At 41.9% G+C, this 19,605-nt stretch overlaps 1 protein-coding gene across 2 annotated transcripts in view; it reads right to left on the bottom strand.

The window, feature by feature from the left end:
* Nucleotides 1-19,605, bottom strand: part of RASSF2 (Ras association domain family member 2) — a 272,671-nt gene that overhangs the window by 20,620 nt on the left and 232,446 nt on the right. For both annotated transcript variants that reach the window (XM_078666637.1, XM_078666638.1), the window contains 3 exons: nt 17,320-17,399; nt 14,117-14,271; nt 1,013-1,114 (listed from right to left, as the gene is read on the bottom strand). In XM_078666637.1, coding sequence (XP_078522763.1) covers nt 1,013-1,114; nt 14,117-14,271; nt 17,320-17,399 — 337 coding nt within the window. The remainder of the gene's footprint in view (nt 1-1,012; nt 1,115-14,116; nt 14,272-17,319; nt 17,400-19,605) is intronic.

Here is a 19,605-nt window from a genome sequence, read left to right on the forward strand (position 1 = left end):
TAATAGCAGATGGGGGCAGGGGGGGGGGGTCTGCACAGGGAGGGGGTGGAAATTAATTTAATAAAAATTACAATTAAAAAAAGTTACCTTCACCTCCGGTCCGGATTCCGCATCGCGTCTCCTGCTCTCTGCTCACAGGAAGCAGAAGCAGGCAGCCTCCCTCTCTTAACCTAAGCCAATCACAATGCTACAATGGCAGCGTTGCGATTGGCTAGGACGCCGTCCTTACAGGCATCTACGGGGAGGCCGTTTTCTTCATGCAGGCTGTGCAGCAGCCTACATGAAGAAAACGGAGAGTGCTATGACTCAGTGGCGTAACAAACCGTGAGGGGGCCCCCCTGCAGGGTACGTGAAGGGGCCCCCTCCGGACACAATCTAGAGCACCCCAGCAGAAGTGCGGTGCTGACGGGGCCCCCTGGAGGGTGAGGGCCCCCCAGCACCGTGGGGGCTGCAGGTGCCTGTGTTACGCCCTGCTATAACTGGTTTGATCGGCCCTGGGACTGACCAAACAGTCAGCGCCCAGAACATTGGGCTAGCTACTCCTCCCTGACCCGACCACGTGCCCGCCCCAACCAGGCATACCCTTCTTTTGCTTTCTCACAGTACGAGAAGCAGAAACGTAAAATGGTATTTATACCATTTTACATTTCTGTTTCTCGCACTGCGACAAAGCAGTAGGGCGACACTCCAATGCCCACGTGGAGGAGCCTCCCCTGGGTACAAAGGAACTTGATGCTCATCTAGAGCGCAATGGTAACCAAGGCCATGGAATACAAGTAGCAGATGCCTTGTCGCTTTGAAGACAGCGCTCAATAACCAAGGACTGCTTCAGGACACAGAGAAAACCCTCACATTAACCTTGCACTGCTGCGCACAGAGACTCAGCCTCAACACAAAAACCTAGAAAAGATTTAGCTCAGAGTGTATTCTATATAAAAATAAATGTTAATCACTCCCTTGATGAACCTCAATACTACATGGCAGACAACATGGGAAAGCAGACAGGACTTGCCTTGAACTTGTTCAGAAGAAGCTTGAGGACCTGTGGTGTGCTCATGGTGCTGTTCACTCGTACATTTGTGATGGACCCATATGCTGGCGTGAACACAGACGTCTGCAAAAAAACACGCAAACCTGTTACCAATCAGTGGCCAATTCTCAAGTGATGTCCTTTGCTTGCATTTCAGGCACAGGAAAGTGTTATACATAGGAAATATTAAGTGGGCACACATGAAGTCTATAGAACACATTTATGCATCAAACTTCTTATACTGTATGGTTGCAAAGTAAGGATCTGCTCAAATATCAAATGAATAGTGTACTTAAAGATTTCATACAAAAAAATGTCAACGCAAGCTTCATTGATCCGATTTTTTTAAAAGGAAAGACCTTAATCTAGGTCACCAAATGTCAAGACAAGAGTAAACAAGTGTAAATAGCACTTGTTTTTTATGCTGCATTTAGTATTAATGGGTGCTGCAATAAAAGGGTTGAATATTACCCAATGTAATATTATCTAATTTTTCAACCTGAGATGAAGAAAAGGTTTAGGTGGCATGGCTGTGATTTCTCGTGCCCTGCAGGTAACAACATATGTCATCCGCAGAAGGAGTTTAACTCAGAGTCATCTCGCCGGCATCATATGGAGCTTTTATCAAAAGTATTGGGCCAAGTACAAAATGTTACATGCAAATAAAAATGAACACTTGTTCTATGGCCCTCTGGAGAATAAAAAGCATTTCCAACACTCATCTAAATGGAAGATCTTACTTCTAGCTCACATTCGATTCAATCCTGCGTACCCCGTTACACGCCATAGTACGCAGGTATAAAAGGTACTCAATATATGCACATTCCAAGAGTCTCCTAATCTCCAAATCCAAAATGGCCGAACCTCTTCAATTGATTTCAAGGTCTATGTTGCTTCGCTCTAAGAAAGATACGGAAACTAGACAACTACCGGTAGAGAGCACGTGATGTTCTGTCTTCTCTAGGACTCAAATCGGGCTTTTGTGGTTGTCTTTATGTGGCATCAGGCTGGTTTAGCGTTTCTTACACTACATAAGAAAAGGGTATTTTACCGATTCAAATGCTACTTGTGACGAGGTCCGAAAAGATTGAAACACAAAGTAAAGAGATTTCTTTTGCAGGGATTGGGTCTAGCATTTTGGTTCGCGTCGAACCTTTTAGCTGAGATCCGGAATACACACAAAATGCATTTCTTCGCTTTGTAAAATTAGTAAGTGTTCTATATGCATTTTCAAATGCAAAACGCAGATTGGGTTCATTGTTATATGATACGTTTTCAAATTTGCAAACAAATAGTACAACAAAGTATAAAAAGCATATGCGGGTTAAAAATACTCACATCGCTGTTTCAAGTTATTTCGCTTTTTAAAGAGTCAGTTGTTGCTTGATTCAAACACACGGGATTTTATACTTTCCAAATAATGATCAACTACAAAACCTTTGCCTATGAATAAAATAGCTGAAACTATACAAGGGGGGGTGCAGCTTTGGATTCACACCCCAGGCCAACATGACAAAATCAAGTTTCAGTCTTTCATAGGCTTAAAAAACAGATTTGGCGTAAAAAGGCAAAGGAACAAATTGGAGGATTTGAGGCTAGCAGCACAGTGAAACACAGGCTGCACAACAATTTTGAAGCTCTTGTAAGCAGTCTGACGTCTAGCCACTAGATGGCAGGATTGCCCAACCAGAGCCGGGGATACTGCAAGATGCGAACTAGTTCCTTGACCTTGAACAAGGGTACACACATTTGAGTTTAAAACCTCAGCCATTTCCTGCTTTCTTTACTCTTCTCCCACCAGTGCAAGCCAAGGAAACAAAACAGATATTTATTTACACTAAACAGATATTTATTTACACTGCACAATAAAATGTATTACATCCTGATGCAGAGAGGATCCACCTCATGATCCACCAACATGACCGACATGCTGCGCCATCACCCCAACTCATACACTTTCCACCCTAAACAGATGCAAACAAAATGAACAACATGCCAGTCTTCACAACTTCACATCTCCATTTCTATTATACAACATGGCTACGTTAAAAAAACCACCACAGCTCACCAACTCACTCTCAACCAACATCTCCACCTCCTACACACACACACACACACACACACACACACACACACACACAAACACCTATCAAAATGCCTTCTATTCCTGCTGGATGAAGAATAAGATATAGAAAAGCAACACTATTGCTATCCTCATACAGCTAATACCAGCACTAACGACACACCTGCTACAAGTTCAAAACAATTCTGCTCACTCATCAAAAACACAAAGTCACATCATCACCAAAACAAAACCTTTAAACTGCCTACTAATAAATACTTGATCACTCTTTAAGAACAAAACATCACATCTACGACCTACTCACCGACAGACAACCTGAATTAATCTTCATAGCTGAATCATGGTTGGGAGATGATATGGCTCCATGTTTTGCATGAAGCCGTTCCTCTAGGCTATCAAGCTATCACAGAAAATTATATAGGCATAGGAGGAGGTGGACTAGCTGTTATATTCAAGCAAACAATAAATCTCACTAAAGCTGATAACATTTCCATACAAGGTTGTGAGGCGCTCTTCATCAAATGTAACCCTACACCAACTTCCTCCTGTAACTTCCTTCACCTTTACAGGCCTCCACATATCAATGCAACATTCCCGACAATTCTTGACGCAGTTTCATGCCTGATAACACTACACTCCAACCTATGCATTCTTGGTGATCTAAATATTTGGTTTGACAAACCCAATATGATCCATCCAGAAACCATCATCACTGGCCTTGAGACACTGAGGCTGCATCAGATCATCAACAAACATTGCTGGACACATTCGAGATGTCCTTTTTGTAAATCCAGAACTAGTTACCTATCAAACGATTACTCCAGTCACATGGTCAGACCACCATTTGGTAGCTTTCCAACATAAAACACCACAATGCAACACACCTAAAACCACCTTACATGCACTCACCTACCGACGTGGAACACACACAATTTTGAATACATAGAAACACAACTGACATCCAACACAGAACTAGACACAATAAATTCCGTTAAAAAAAACTACATGGGTGGCTATAGGAAGCTTTTGATATCCTATTACCAAAAAGAAGAACAAAACAGGACACAAAAGAAAACTGTCCCCTTGGAGAAAAACAGAACTAAAAGAGGTCTTTGTGACCTTTAGAAAGCTGTTAAAAGCTTGGCTTTTTGCCTTGCTGGTCTAATAATTTCTTTATTTACTCTGGTATTTTGCGATTGCTAAATGTGCAGACATCAGAGCCAAGACACCTTAGGGTATATGTTGTGCTATACAACTTTAAATCAAATCAAAGAGATAAAACAACAAATTACAAAACCGAAACGCACTTGGCTCAGAACAAACAACAATCAAGACAAACTTCACCTACAGAAACTTAACAGATTCTACAAGTCAGACATCAAAAAAGTTATTTTTTCAATAATGCACTTTTCAGGCGGAATTCAAAATGCTAAATGTGCAAAGAATTTTATTAAATTTGCACCAACATTTGTAAACCTAAACGCATAGAAGGAACTCATCCCATTACTCAAGAATTCACAGACAAAGTGGAAAACCATTACACAAACAAAACAGACATGAATGGACTCTTATTTAAAGCAAAGGAATACCTCCAGCGCCAACCCATTTCCTAAACTTTCCCCCAAGAGTAGGCTAACCTAGCCTCTCCATTTCTTCAAACAAATATCAAAGTAAATGTATAGATCTGGTGAAAGCAAGCAGGCCTTCCGCAGCCCTTCTAACTCATGTCCTCCACAAACATACAAGAACATTTTTCTAACTACCTGGGCTGCTACACCAGTAAGAAGAATCATCAATACTTTCTTTACGGGATTTTTCCAGAAGACCTAAAAAAGGCATGCATGTGCCCCGCTAACTTGGACCTGCTTAACCCAGATAACTACAGACTGAGAACAAATTAACCTTTCATGGGCAAGCTGATAGAAAGAGTAGCATTCGCCCAAGTGTCACAATTCATTGAAGATAACGGCATACTTTCAGACTTCCATACAGGATTCTGCCCCTGAAGAGGCAAATAATCTGCCATCATCGCCATCTGGGATGACCTTATAAACACAATAGACCAGAACAGGGTTGCTGCAGTACTTTTCTTGGACCTCTCAGCTGCCTTTGACACAGTTGACCAGGACACTAATACAAATACTCGATGAAGCCAGCATACAGGGGACTGATCACATCCTACCTTCAAAACAGAACAAATGCAATCCATTCTCCACCTTTCTTATCCAAACTGTTGTTCACAAAAGCAGGGGTCCCTCAAGGCTCTATCATCTTACCCATGCTAATCAACATCTACAGGAGGTCATAACAGGAAATGGACCATCAACTTCAGCTCACATGCTGCAAACTGGAAAACCCAAAGACACTGGAAACTCACAACTTTTCAGCTGCCACCGCCTAAAGTATCTAAGGAAGTAAAAAACCTTTAAATTACCATGGACTACATCTTTCAATGAATGCCCAAGTGGACAAATTAGCAAGATCAAGCTTCGTTACTATGAAAACTCTTGCAATGTATCTTGCCCCATCTTGGATTTCCACACACGGTCCAGGCTACTATCTCTTTCAGACTGTCTAAACTTCATTACACCAATGGCCTCTACTACGGATCCTCATTATGAACTATGAAAAACCGCAACGGATTCAGAGCTCTGCTGCCAGACTACGCCTACACGTAAAGCCACAAGCCTATATCCCCCTGCATTGAGGGCCCTACATTGGTTACTGGTTGTCAGAAGATCCGCATTCAAGCTGCTTTGTATCACCCACAAAGCAATGTATGGAACAGGTCCGTTTTTCATCAGGAATAAAAAATTACCAAATACATTCTTTACAAAAAAAAAAAAAAAATATTGGCAAAAAGGAAGAGGGAATACATACAATTTCAAAGATATGCAAAATAAAAATAAGTTAGCTTACAGCAGTAATAATAATGATGGTGGAAGAACATAAACAACTCAAATCATAAAAACACAAATAATACTTTCTCTTCTGAGCCTTATCCGACGTTATCAATAGCGGCAAGCAGTTATTTCAGTTAACCAGCAATAAGTTGTTTCAGACCATTTCCAGAGCCTCCAGATAGATCTATATTTCTGCATTGCTCTGACCCCTGTAGCTTTAGCCAGAGCCCTTTCCCTTTCGCAAGTACCTCTAAGAATAATCCATCATTCTATCTCATTAGGAGGTTTGGGGGAAATCCAAGCTCTAGCTATTGCTAAGCGGACAGCAACGAACATAATTGTCAATATTGGGTCTTTCCCGTCCCCTTCTTGTTTGTATCCCAACATCTTTTCAGTCACCATAATTATAATATCCATATTTAGTTAATCTTGAATTATGCCTTGAACTCCATCCCAAAATTTCTCAAGTGAAGGGCATGTGGCGAACATATGAGCAATACCTGCCGCATGTAGCCCGCACTTAGGGCATTTCTGACGTGTCCCATCTTGAGCCCCTCCCCATGTGTCTCTACCGTTAGACCACCGAGCAATCCTTTCAGGTGCAAAATATAGTAAACAAAGTGTACGAAATTGTTGCAGCCGTAGGCTAACCAAATGCACTGCTCGGGTAACAGAATCAAAAGCTGCCAGCATATTATCAGTTGTAATATTTTCGCCCAATGTCTCACTCCATCTAAGTGCTAATTTAGCACCTCCTTCTGTTCGTTGCTGACAAAATATTCTGTATGCCTTACTAATAGTACCAGATTGTTTTATAGTATAAATGAAATCCCACATATCAGAGTCAACTACCTTGTGGAGCTCCAAAGTTCTAAGCAAGTGATCTTGAATCTGCAAGTATTTAAAAAACATGCTTTGGGGAATATCGTAAGTTACCCGGAGATTCTCAAAAGACCTAATACCACTGCAACCATAAAGTTGTCCCAGTGAGTATATCCCATATCTAGCCCATCGCAGAGCAGTATTATCCTGAAAGACACCAGGCAGCATTGGGTTTCTCCAAAGTGGAAATCTCACATACAGTGAAGGAAGGGAGAGTCCGGACTGAACGCCTTTCCATATATATACACAGTCACAAATTGTCTTGAAATGCACCCGTTTAAAATAGTTGGGGTCATTGATTCGATAAAGAAACATCTAGCTGTCTACCCCCAAGGCCAGCCTCTGCCAAAAATGAGTTAGCTCCGGAATAAGAAGGCTCCTTAAACGTCCAACAAAAGTAGTTAAAAGATAAAGTTTGAAATCAGGGACGTCTAGGCCGCCTTGATTATATGGGAGTTTCATTGCTGCTATTGCCGGCCTAGCTTTTTTATATCCCCATATAAAACTGCGAAGGACTCCATCTAACTTCTTAAAAAACACATTTGAGATGCGCAGCGGTATTGACCGAAAGAGGCATAAAAACTTCGGAAGTATCTTGATTTGGATGACATTGCATCTTCCTAAAATACTAAGTGGGTGTTTATGCCATGTTTTTAACTGCTAAATAACTTTAGCTAATAAGACATCATAATTCAAAGCAAGTATAAGCTCTATTTTGGAAGAAATTTGTACCCCGAAATATGTGGCACTCGCACACACTATCCCATCTTCCGGTTGAAAATTAAGTACAATTTGAGTTTTATTCCTATTCAATTTATAGCCAGAGAAAGTTCCAAATTAATTTAGCCTCTCGGTCAATCACTTCTATAGCTTCTTTTGGATTTTCAGAAAAAATGCCTATGTCGTCGGCATATGCAGTCAATTTTAAATAACGCTGCTCTATTTCAAAGGGACAAATCAAATTATTATCCAAAAGTGCGCGAATGAATGGCTCAATGTAAAGGGCAAATGAAAGGGACATCCCTGCCTAGTCCGTCGTTGAATAAAAAAAGCAGGAGTATGGATGTTTAAGTACAATAGCTTAGCCATCGGGTTCTGATAAATTGTCATTATCAATTTTCAGAAGTTTTCTTTAATGCCAAATAATATGAGAACTGTCCAGAGATAATCCCAGGCCACCCGGTCAAATGCCTTTTCAGCATCCAATAATACCATGCCCAGTCTCTTCTTCAACCTCCCAGCAACATCGAAAGCGGCGATTGCTGTATTTACATGAGTAGTGGTGTCTCTTCCATAGATAAACCCATGTTGCTGCGGAGAAACTAAGGCAAGCATCATTGAAGCTAACCGGGCAGCCAATATCTTAGCAAATACTTTTGCGTCAAAGTTAATTAATGATATTGGGCGGTAAGAAGCACTTTCCTATGGAGGTTTCCGTTTCTTTAAAAAAAAAAAACTATATTAGCCGTATTCCAGGAGTCAGGTACTCCTCCTGTATTTCCAATTTATGAAATCACCTCAAGCAATACCGGGGCAAGAATATTTTTACAGCACTTATATAGCTCTGCAGGGAGGGCATCCTTCCCTGCCGCCTTCCCTGATGGTAATGCCCCAATTGCCTCCAATACTTCCCCTAATGTAACACTTTGTTCCAATAAAGACGAATCTTCCTCTGTTAAAGTCGGCAATTTACACCTTTCTAAGAAGTTACACATCCTAGTTAAGTCCTGCTGAGCCTCCGATGAATAAAATTGTTGATAAAAAATGGGAAAATTGATTGGCTATCTCTTGAGGACATCTGTAAAGTACCCCTCCTTCGCCCTTTATAGCCTTAATTCTAGTTTTAAGCTGTTTATCCATAAGTTGATATGCAAGAACTTTACCAATTCTGTCACCATATTCGTATTGTAATGTCTTATGTTTAGTGTAGCATGATGCTACTTTTTCCTTTAAATCCCTGGTTATCATCGCTTTTTGTTCTAATAGTAAAATATATAGGAAGTCTTGATTGGTATGCTTAAATCTAATAGCTTCAGCATGTTGAAGTTCCAAAGTAGCCAGCTTTTGATGAGCATCCCTAGTTTGTCTCTCTTGTTCTCCATTCTTCTGATATATATACTGCTGAGTGGCTCCCCTAATGTACGCTTTCATAGCATCCCAGACCACAAAAATCGAGGCAGAGCCACTATTATCTATAAAGTAATTTACAATTTTTTCCCTAATGAAGCTCACAAATTCCGCATCGTTAGTCAGATTCTTAGGAAATGTGAATAGTTGAGGACTTTTGATGACAGTTTTAGATAGAAAAAAAACTAAAGGGCTGTGATTGGATGTAATCCTGGGGCAAATCTCTATTTTAGCAGTCGATAAAATAGCATCTGAAACCCAGGCCATATCAATTCTTGAATATTCACCATGGGTTGCAGAATAATACATATACCCAGGCTTATTTACATGCAAGACCCACCATGCATCCTGTAAAGAGTGAATTCGAGCTAGTTCTAAGATTGAAGCTCTCACCTTCTTCATTCTTAAAGCATGTGGTTGGCTAGTAGAGTCTATAGCATAATTAATTACACAATTAAAATACCCCATAACAAGCAACGGCCCCTGCCATCCTTACCAAATACATTCAACAAAAAACCTCCTCTCCAGATTGGCATCTCCTCGAAATCCCACCGTACAGGAAAAATACATAGGTGGCACATCCTTCTTTGCATCAGCAGCCAACCTATGGAACTCACTACCCCCAAATATAAGATCCATGGATAACTATCTTATCTTCAGAACCACCATACTCAAACACAAATGTATGGCATATCCCTGTGTATATAAGCCTTTAATTTGGTTATATGTATCTAGATGTCTATTTCATTGTATAAATATGTATAATAATTATGTTTATAAATATAAAAATATTCTTTAGGTCTGCTTAACAAATGTACAAATTACTTATGGTTATAATATTCTATGCTTAACATGTATATAGGTCACTGCATTGTTTTCATATACGTTATTTGTTTAGATGTTTATGGTTCTGTTTATTTATACATCGCAATATGTACATTTTATCTTAACTATTTAACTACAATTGCTTCACTATTGGGAAGGTGGGCGTGGTTAACGAGACGTTGAGGATGGTGGTGAGCTGGTACTAATCTGGTCTCTGCGGAGGTTGAAGAGCTGGTGATGAAAAGGGTCGCTGGGTGCTCCAGAGTGGATTGTGTTTATTAGCTTGAATGTGTCTGATGCGCTGGGTTGTTTCTATGCGGTAAGTTGGTGGTCGGTAGTGGGGGTTGGCTGATGGCTGAGGGGGTTGGTGATCGAAGTTTTTATAGATGGTTGATATCTTGTGGAAATGGGGAGAGGAGCTGGTCTAATGGCTTGGGCGGTCAACCTCAAATCTAGGGAACCGGGTTTGAGTCTCAGCAATGACGCTGACATCCTGTGATTCTGGGCAAATCACTTAATCTACCCGTGCCTAACAAAAATGAATGTGTCATCATGTAACGCAACTGGTGCTATGTAAAGCTGTAAAGCGCTCTGATACCCGATACCGGGTCAAGTTTGTGCTATATAAAACTCAGTAAAAAAGAAAAAATGGTCAGTGAGGACGTCGCAGAGTTCCTGTGATGCTTTTCGTGGATGACAGGCGGGAGAACTCTCTGATGATGGTGAAGAGTTTTTTGGCATGATTGGAGCTGGTGTTGATTCTACAGTTGATGGCCTCCTTCGCAGCATTGATCTGTCGGTGGTATTCTTTAAGCGCTGTTTTGAAACTGATTTTGTCAGCATGGTTCTTGCTTGTGTGCCATTGTCTCAAGTTTTTTGCATCTGTGTTTTGACATGCGTAGTTTCAAAGTGTACCAGATGGCTTGTTTGGGGGTTAGGTGTGTTTTGGCTGCTTTGGTGGGGGTGACTTGGTCTGCGGCGTTGGTGATACAATTGTTGAAATTATGGACTGCCAGGTCCAGGTTGGTGGAGTCTATGGGCTGTGTGGTGCTGAGGGCACCTTGGGCCAGTTGCGGAAGGGGCCTCTGTGTCCTTCTGGGGGGGATGGGGTGGGCCCAGCGGCAGTGAAGTGTACGGTGGAGTGGTCCAACAAGGTGAGTTCAGAAGTGTGGCTGTATCTAATTTTGTTGGTGAATGTGAAGATAGGGTTCAGTGTGTTGTATGCGGGGTCTCCGACTAGCTGCTTGATTATGATGTTGTCCAGTTTTTTTCAGGAGGTCGGTGGGGCAGATGTCAGTTCCATCATAAAGGTGGAAGCTGAGGTCTCCTAGGAATACACAGAGTCGGATTCAATATCAAGTGAGGTAATTAATTCCATGATGGAGTTGCTGAGGCCGAGTCATGGTCCTGGTGGTCTGTATGTGAGGGTGCCTGTGATGGTAGTGTCATTGGTGCTGAGCTGGAAATCCATATGTTCCATGATATCCATAATAGGAATGGTTTTGTTGTTGGAGATGGTGCAGGTGATTGATTCCTTGTGTATAATGATGCCTCCACCGGTTTTGATGGGACGTTTGCAGCACTTCATTTTGTAGCCAATGGAAGTTGCCGTGTGGATGTCCGGAGTTGCTTCTGGGGTGAGTCAGGTTTCTGTGATGAAGGTCACGTCTGGGTTGAGGGTAGAGATGGTGATCCAGATTTCAGTGGCATGCTTACTGAGTGATCTGGTATTGAGCAGGAGGCAGGCAAGTTTTCCAGGGGTGGTCTTGGCTTCTGGTGGTTGCGTCGCACTGGTTGCAGTTGTGGTGTTCGACTGTGGTGTTGAGGTGAACCGGCAGCCGTGGCTGCAGAAGGATCACTTTTTGGAGTGGAGTGAAGTGAGGCAGCAGTTGTTTTTGTGTCCAGGGTTGAGGGCGCGAAGGTCTGTGGCGGTGTCACAATGGAAGTGCGGGGCCAGGGGTCCTGATGCTAGGCGCAGTCCAGGCACAGACAGGCGCAGACAGGCCTTCCACTCTCAATCAATTAATTGAAGGAGCAGGGGAGGCATAAAAACACAAGAGGAAACAAGCAAAAAAGCAACATTATACTGAGGCTTGGCAAAAATCACACAGGGCTAAACCAATTAAAACAGAGGAGCAGGAGAGGCAGACAAATACAGAGGAAGAAGCAAAACAAGCAAAATTAAACTGAGGCTTGGCAAAAATTACACAGGGCTAACAATAACACAAAATACAGAGGCTACAACAACGCAGGAGGAAGTCAATTGGGTCACCTGCCCAGGGGTCAACAGGCTCGATCTGTTGGCTTCGGGGTTGCCGGCCATGCAGCAGTACCACGGAGCTAGGGTGGAGGCCGCAGGGGGAATGGTGTAAGACCAGAGATCAAGGGCTGCTAATGGAGCCGTGCAGCAGCCTCCATAAGTAGTCCTGAAAGGTGGGTGGGGTTCTCCGGAACGCTGAGCGGCAGCCAGGGGCGGAAAGCAAAAACGGCAGGAAAGCACTGACGAACTCTCAACCAATTAAAAATAAAGGAGATGAAAAAAATACAGAGGAAACAAGCAAAAACAACCAGAGGATGCCCCAGTATTCCAGAATCAGCATTGTTATTCCTCATTCTGAGGTCAAATCTCGAAACTACCAGGTTTTGGTGTGGGGATAACAACTAGAATTAAAGACTCTTCCGGCCCACCTTGCCGCATTCCCCACCACCTCCCGTTAAATCCCTCCACTTTCCCACTGCTTTATACTCACACAGAATACAGCAAACTTGTCAGCATAAAAGTTACTTAGGCCCTTTTTACAAGGGAGACAGGGATATAGGCAGACTGGCTGACCATCTATATCTGACAAAAAGTGATCAATGAAAATGCTTGGATACATCTTAACCACTGGTAATTGCGCTATGTGCATTCCATTGCTTTTTAGTTCACAGTGGTATTAGAGAAGGGCGAGCTATGCAAATATGACTTCCCCCATATTCCAAAGGGGACATTTAGGATGGGATTTGGTATTGTCGAATCCGATTCGGAACCCTTGTGTCCGACCGAATCAGTCACCCTACGGGACGACTGAGTATAATGCAAGATATCCACCCGGGTTGTCCAAATCGCTTTCGAGCGGGATTCAGGCAACCCAAGCCGTTCGGTGCCGTATTACACAGCCCAATGGAGACTGTACGATGACCCATTCGGACAGACATTCCGAATCGGTTTAACCGAGACAAAATGGCTTTCGGAATCAGTCTTTGGGGGCCCGTTGCGGGCCCCCTTTCACCTGAAGGCGACCGAATGTGGCCTGTGGGGTTACCCAAGGGACCCCTCTTCCCAACCATGCACAATGTGGCAGGCACCATGGGGTGCCCGCCACAGGGTGCAAGGGTTTCCCCAGCCACCCCTTTTTCCAATGGGAGCCTGTATTTGCGTTCTGAACACCGGCTCCCATTGAAGTGAACAGGAATCCAACCGAACTGAGTCCGTAAGAATCCGGACACATCATAATCGGTCAGTAGGACTGCCCAAATACGAATCGTTCGGAAAGCATTCCTAACCCAATTCGGTGGGAGTGCTTTCCTAATGGCATAATAATCGGCCCCTTAGTCCAAATTGCTAGGCCGCTGCACGTCAATATCAGAGCAGTTTAAGCAGCTTTTGCTGCCAAACTTGTTCATGCAATGCAAGGGTAATCTTAACTGCACTATCTCTACGTTTGAACTTAATGGAATTCAATTTTGTTTAACCAGATTCTATTTTCAAACGGCAAAAGAGTGCCATGTGCTTCTTGCATTGGCACCCATATGCTGTGGTAGAAAAAGGCCCCTGAGAACAAAACACATTGTTTTAATGTAAAGGGTTAAACTTACAAAGTAGGATAACAATGCACTGAACACAATTATAGTTCATGAAACATCAAGTAAAAAATCAGCACAATAAATATAATTAAAAAAAGAAACACTGAACGTTTGAAAGCAAACACAGCAAGTACAGAACCAGATAAAATTAAAAGGAAACTTACAAAACTGAGGAACCTACCCTAGAGGTCCTGATTTCACGCAACTTAGAAGACAGCCAACAAAATTATTACTGAATGAAGTGGTGGGGTACAGAAACTATATACCTTAATATCTTAGGAATGTATATACAATGTGTGGGATATTTTCAGTGGTGATACATTTTGGGTCTGCAAATAGAGAATTATTTTACAGAAAAGTTACTTAGGCCAAGTACACATGATACTGCAGACATGGTGGTCTCTACCAACCCCCTCATACCTTGTGATTGTAGAAGTGGCCGTTGATGGAGAAGCGATGCCTTCGGATGCGGCGTTGCTCACTGGGTGTGCGTCGAGTACCCCTCCGCCTCACCCCCACATCACTTCGTGTCCTCATCAGCTGGGGCAAATCCTCCTGCTCCGTCTCTTCTACATCTGACAGATAAAACAGAAAGCCCTTTGATCAGCATTAGCACAAACATGCTACATTGTTTATAGACAGCCCACCCAGTTTACATGTAATTCAAATTGGACACCCTACAATGATTTTACTTTGAATCCTAGCTCTTTAAGAAAACTATATTTTCTCCAAATTACAAAATGTTTCAACATAGTAAGAAAAATCTTGTGGTGGGGTCAATAATTCGCATAGAAATTCAATAGTCTCAGTTGGTCACCTTGGTCATTTTCAACCAATAACCACCATTTAATGTAGTTCTTATTGTTATCCTATAAATGCATCACCAGTTTTTCCATGTGATCAACAATTATTATTGCCCACATTGTCAAAGATATTCCCTTTTATGAATCTTGTATTCATCAAAAACATCATGCTCCTAAAAACACAATTAATCTTTACTATTTAAATCATATGGTTGCTTTCTCAATGAAAGTTGGTGATTGTATCTATACAGAAAGCTTTAAAAGGTCTGTTTGTCTAAGGCATTTACATGTGTAAATGTAACTCATATACACAAATTGCCGGATTTGTAAGTCCAAATTAAAGTTCTGAGTTCAAGAAACCCGAATTTGCACCTTTATAGGATTTACATATGTGCACTGTCAGTTGTGGCATCCTTGGTGTGGTTTTCCCCCTAACTTTTTGCCTTCAACCCTCCTGCTTTACTGGCTTTAGGACTCTGCGCACCTTACCACTCCTAACCAGAGCTAAAGTGCTTGTGCGTGCTCCTTAAAACATGGTCGCTTTGGCTTACACCGAATTAGCATGTTTAATTTACTCATAAATCCCTAGTAAAGTAGTACTATGTATACCCAGGGCCTGTAAATTAAATGCTGTTAGTGGGCCTGCAGCACTAATTGTGCCACCCACTTAAGTAGCCCTTTCAAACATGTCTCAGGCCTGTTATTGCACCTCCAGTCACAAGGATCTGAGTTTAATCCATCATTCTTTTACTCACCACACCACCCCAGTTTGGACCCAGCCATATGCAAATCTGTCTTGACACTGTTCCTTGTGGGAACAGTCCAGCCCGAACTGCCAAGCCAGGTGAGGGGGGAATGTTTGTATCATTCAGCATTCCGTCCATCATTTGTTGCAGTTACACTTTTCACCATAGGTGGGATGGGTATGCCCAGACGTGGGTCCCTTGCTCACTGCGCCACTGGATTCAAACTAGCCTGGGTGATAAAGGGTATAGACCCTGAAACCGGTCCCAGGATGCTTGTTTACGGTCCAGGTAGAACCTGGCTTGGCAGTACGGTCTGGACTGTTCCCATAAGGCACTGGGTCAAGACTGATTTGCATATGGCTGGGTCCAAACTGGGTTGGCGTTGTGGGCAAAAGAACGATGGATTTAACCCAGATCTCTTGACTGGGGTAGAATATTTCAATCATTCAGCATTCCGTCCATCATTTGTTGCAGTTACTCAATTACACTGACAGCACCTTTAGTCTGTTTTCACTGAGTTACACCATCACTTTGTTCCAAACTATTAGAAAAATAAATTGTGTGATAAATATAACTCAAAATAAAAAAAGACAAATTTAATGGTAAATGATTTGTGTTAATGCACTATAAATGTATTGTTAGATCAAGAGCAACATCAGTATCAATGTAGTTAAATGAAAACGAATGTAATTAAAATTAAGCAAAGGTAGGGTTACTGCTGAAAAACCATTAATTTTTATTTTACTTATCTTTAGAAAATAAACCAATGATGTTTACACTAAATGTTAGTCTTAAAATAATAAATGCATCACTAAAGTTAGTTTTAGGGCTAAAATGATGTTTTTAGATATTTGAATTCAATCTAATTTTGAGTACAAATTGATTTGATACAATATATGTCTATTTAATTGAACGAAGTTATTTAAATGGAGTGATATGGTTAGGGTTAGCATTAGGATTACAATAACGTTATTTTAGAAATGAAATTAAATAACATTAGAGCTATTATAATTATAAATAATATAACTGATCTAATTTACTACTGGAGTTAGAATTAATGTTAATATAAAGTAAATTATTTTTTCAATTAATAAAGAACATTTCGTTAAATGTCTGGTTGGGCTAAGGTTTGATATTAATGAAATCCAATGCAATTACATTAAACTGAAAAAAGGATTAAGGTAACAGCAGTATAATGCACCTTAGATTTAGGAAGACAAGACCAAGAGAAAATTGGACAAAGAAAACGGGCTGAAGTAAAAGTTAGTTCAAGGTTATGAATATGCTGGAAAAGTAACAGCAGAATAAAGCAAATGTGGGGAAGTAGTGGTCATAGGGTAAAAACATACAACCCACGTCTATGCATTATGAAATATAAATATCATGAATTGGGATCGAATAGACAAATATGTAAAGCCCTATATGTCCAGTATATTGTTTAGTCAGCAAAAATGCCCTACCAATTAATCGATCTTGAGTCAAGTCTTCTTTGTTTATTTGCACAAGTCATTTTGATTGTGCACTAATTCTACAGCACCAGGCTTTACAAAGGCATATTTGTGAGTACAGAGATCAGATTCACACGCATCATTCAGAAGAAGCACACATTTGGAGTACTGAAAAACAACAATACTTTCCAGTTAAAGACACCCCGGCGGCAATGTACGGAATATGAGTACAGGAACAGAGCATTAATGAGATCTTAAGATATACTGTTTCCCCACATCAAGCATTTTTCGCTTTCAAAAATATATTTTGCAATGGTTAATTTCAACAACTTCGCCTGGACTTTTTGCTTCTACTTCAAACTAAATGATTCCAGATTTTAACCTAGATTCCATTTATGGAGATACACAAATGCAGCTTACTTTTTCCTCTCAGAATAACTGGGAAAAAAATCCCTTAAATAATGTCACTGTAAAGACTGGATCAAATAAATGTGGGTAATGTGGGCCATTGCCTTATTGGGAGTGGCAGATTTCTGAAGACATGGATATGAACTCTGTAACTCAGAGTTATTTCAGTAAAGGGTTTCCTAACCTCCACCTGGTCAACGTATATGCTGGTTTCTCACCTGTCCCGTGAGGTTCGTCTGTGTTGCTGTCTGTGTCGGTAATCTGAATATCTGGAATTGGGTTTGGAATGGTTTGGGATCTACAGGAGAGAAAAAAAGTATTTACTTTTTCATTTTTTGGAGGAAAAAAAGGTATTGATTGTATCTTAACATTTCATGAGACCAAGGGGACAGTCTCGAAGTATTCCATGCATCACTAGCACAAAAGCATCCCATTCTACAGAATGTCAAATGAGCTGTGTACAAGAGATGTATCAAGTGGTCAAGTTGACAACTTTCAAATCAGGAGATGTGCGTCTTTATTCCAGTTTTCCAGCTTAACAAACAAGTATTGTCAAAGCCAATAGGTCTCACCTGTGTGAGAGCTACTGACTTTGCCAGTCTTTTAGCCAGGTTGTACAGCAGGGTGGCTGCTGTTCAGCATGGTTAAAAGTTAGTGGAATAGAGTGGAGGCAAAGGAGAGTGGCGCATAGGACAGTAGCATGGAGCGCCATTGAGTGAAGTAGGGTAGATTTGTGCTGATTAGCATAGAGTTAAGTGGCCTAGGGTAGAGTGGAGTGGTATAGACTGGAGAGTAGTAGTGTAGAGTGGCATAGAGTAAAGTGGTGTAAAGTAGACTGGTATAGAGTGGAGTGGTGTAGAGTACATTGGCATAAAGTGGGGTGGAGTACAGTAGAATGGTGTGGAATAGAGTGCAATGGAGTACAGTAGCTTAGTGGCATAGAGTGGAGTAGCTTAGGGTAGAGTGGCATAGAGTGGCATTGTGTGGAGTGGAGTCAAGTAGAGTGGTGTGGCGTGATGTAGAGTGGCATGGTGTGAAATAGAATGGTGCGTAGTGCTGAAGCACAGAGTGGCATGAAGTAGAGTGGCGTAGAGTGGAGTACAGTAAAATGTTGTGAAGTAACAGAGTGCCATGGAGTAGAGTGGCTTAGGGTCCAGTGGGGTAGAGTTAAGTGGAGTGGAGTTGCATACAGTAGAGTGGCATTGAGCAGGCTGGAGTACAGTAGAATGGTGTGGAGTAGCATAGATTGCGATGGAAAAGTAGAGCTGAGTTGTATTGTGTGCTGAAGAGTAGCTTAGAGTATAGTGGCTTAGAGAAAAGTGACGTAGAGTAGAGTGGCACTGTGTGGCATGGCATTGTGTGCAGTGGAGTAGAGTGGTGTGGATTCGAGTGGTGTGGATTCAAGTGGAATGGAATGGAGTCAAATACATTGGAGTAGAGTGGCATGGAGTAGAGTGGTGTGGAGTTGAATGGCATAGAGTAGAGTAGCATAGCATAGAGTGGCGTGAAGTGGCGTGGTGTGCCAAAGAGTGGCATTGTGTGAAGTAGCGTAGAGTAGAGTGGCGCAGAATAGAGTGGGGTGTAGTAGAGTATCCGAGTGGTGTGGCATAAAGTAGAGTGGAATGGAGCAGAGTAGAGTGGCGTAGAGTGAAATGGAGTGGAATGGCATAGAGTGAAGTGCTGTAGACTGGAGCGGAGTGGCATAGAAGAGAGTGGAATAGTATGAAGTGGCATAGAGTGGTGTGGAGTAGAGGGGCATCCAGTGGAGTGGCATAGAATGGAGTGATGCAGAGTGCAGAAGAGTGGCACTGTGTGGAGTGGCATAGAGTAGAGTGGCGAACAGTAGAGTGGAGCCTGAACCAAACAACCTCCACCAACAACCAAAACAAAGACATCAAAAACCTGGACGAATGGATAATAAAATGTGCTGTCTCCCACGCACTCCGCAAACACAACATACAGAGAAAATACAGAAACGGGCCAGCTGGTGCATTGAAGAGCTCCGTGCAACAAAACAGTACTGCAAGCAACTGAAAAGAAAATGAACACACTACCTAGAAAATAACTAAAAGACATACAAGAGAGTTCCAAGACACTGCCACCAACAAATCAAAGACAAATACCCTAGAGAAGTACATAGACATCATAGAAATCTTTGCAACCATCAAAACCTTCACCTCACTGGCCACTAGCACTAACTACATTGGCCCCTTGCAGGAGAACTTCTCTGACTTTTTCAGCAACAAAATCAATACAATATATATAACAACTTCAACCTTCAACCAAAAACCCCTGCACCATCACCTCCAGTCTACCCTCAAACAACTACAGCAAAATCCTGACGACCTAGAATACACTCATCATGGAAGAAACAGCCAGCATCATGAGAATCATTCACTGCGATCACCTACAGACCCTTACCCACACCACAGCTACAACATGGGAGACGGTCCCATCAGCGAAGTCCTCACCCACATCCTGAACACTTTCAACACTTTTGAGAC

This window comes from Lissotriton helveticus, chromosome 11 (genome assembly GCF_964261635.1).
Source record: "Lissotriton helveticus chromosome 11, aLisHel1.1, whole genome shotgun sequence".
Lineage (NCBI taxonomy): Eukaryota > Metazoa > Chordata > Amphibia > Caudata > Salamandridae > Lissotriton > Lissotriton helveticus.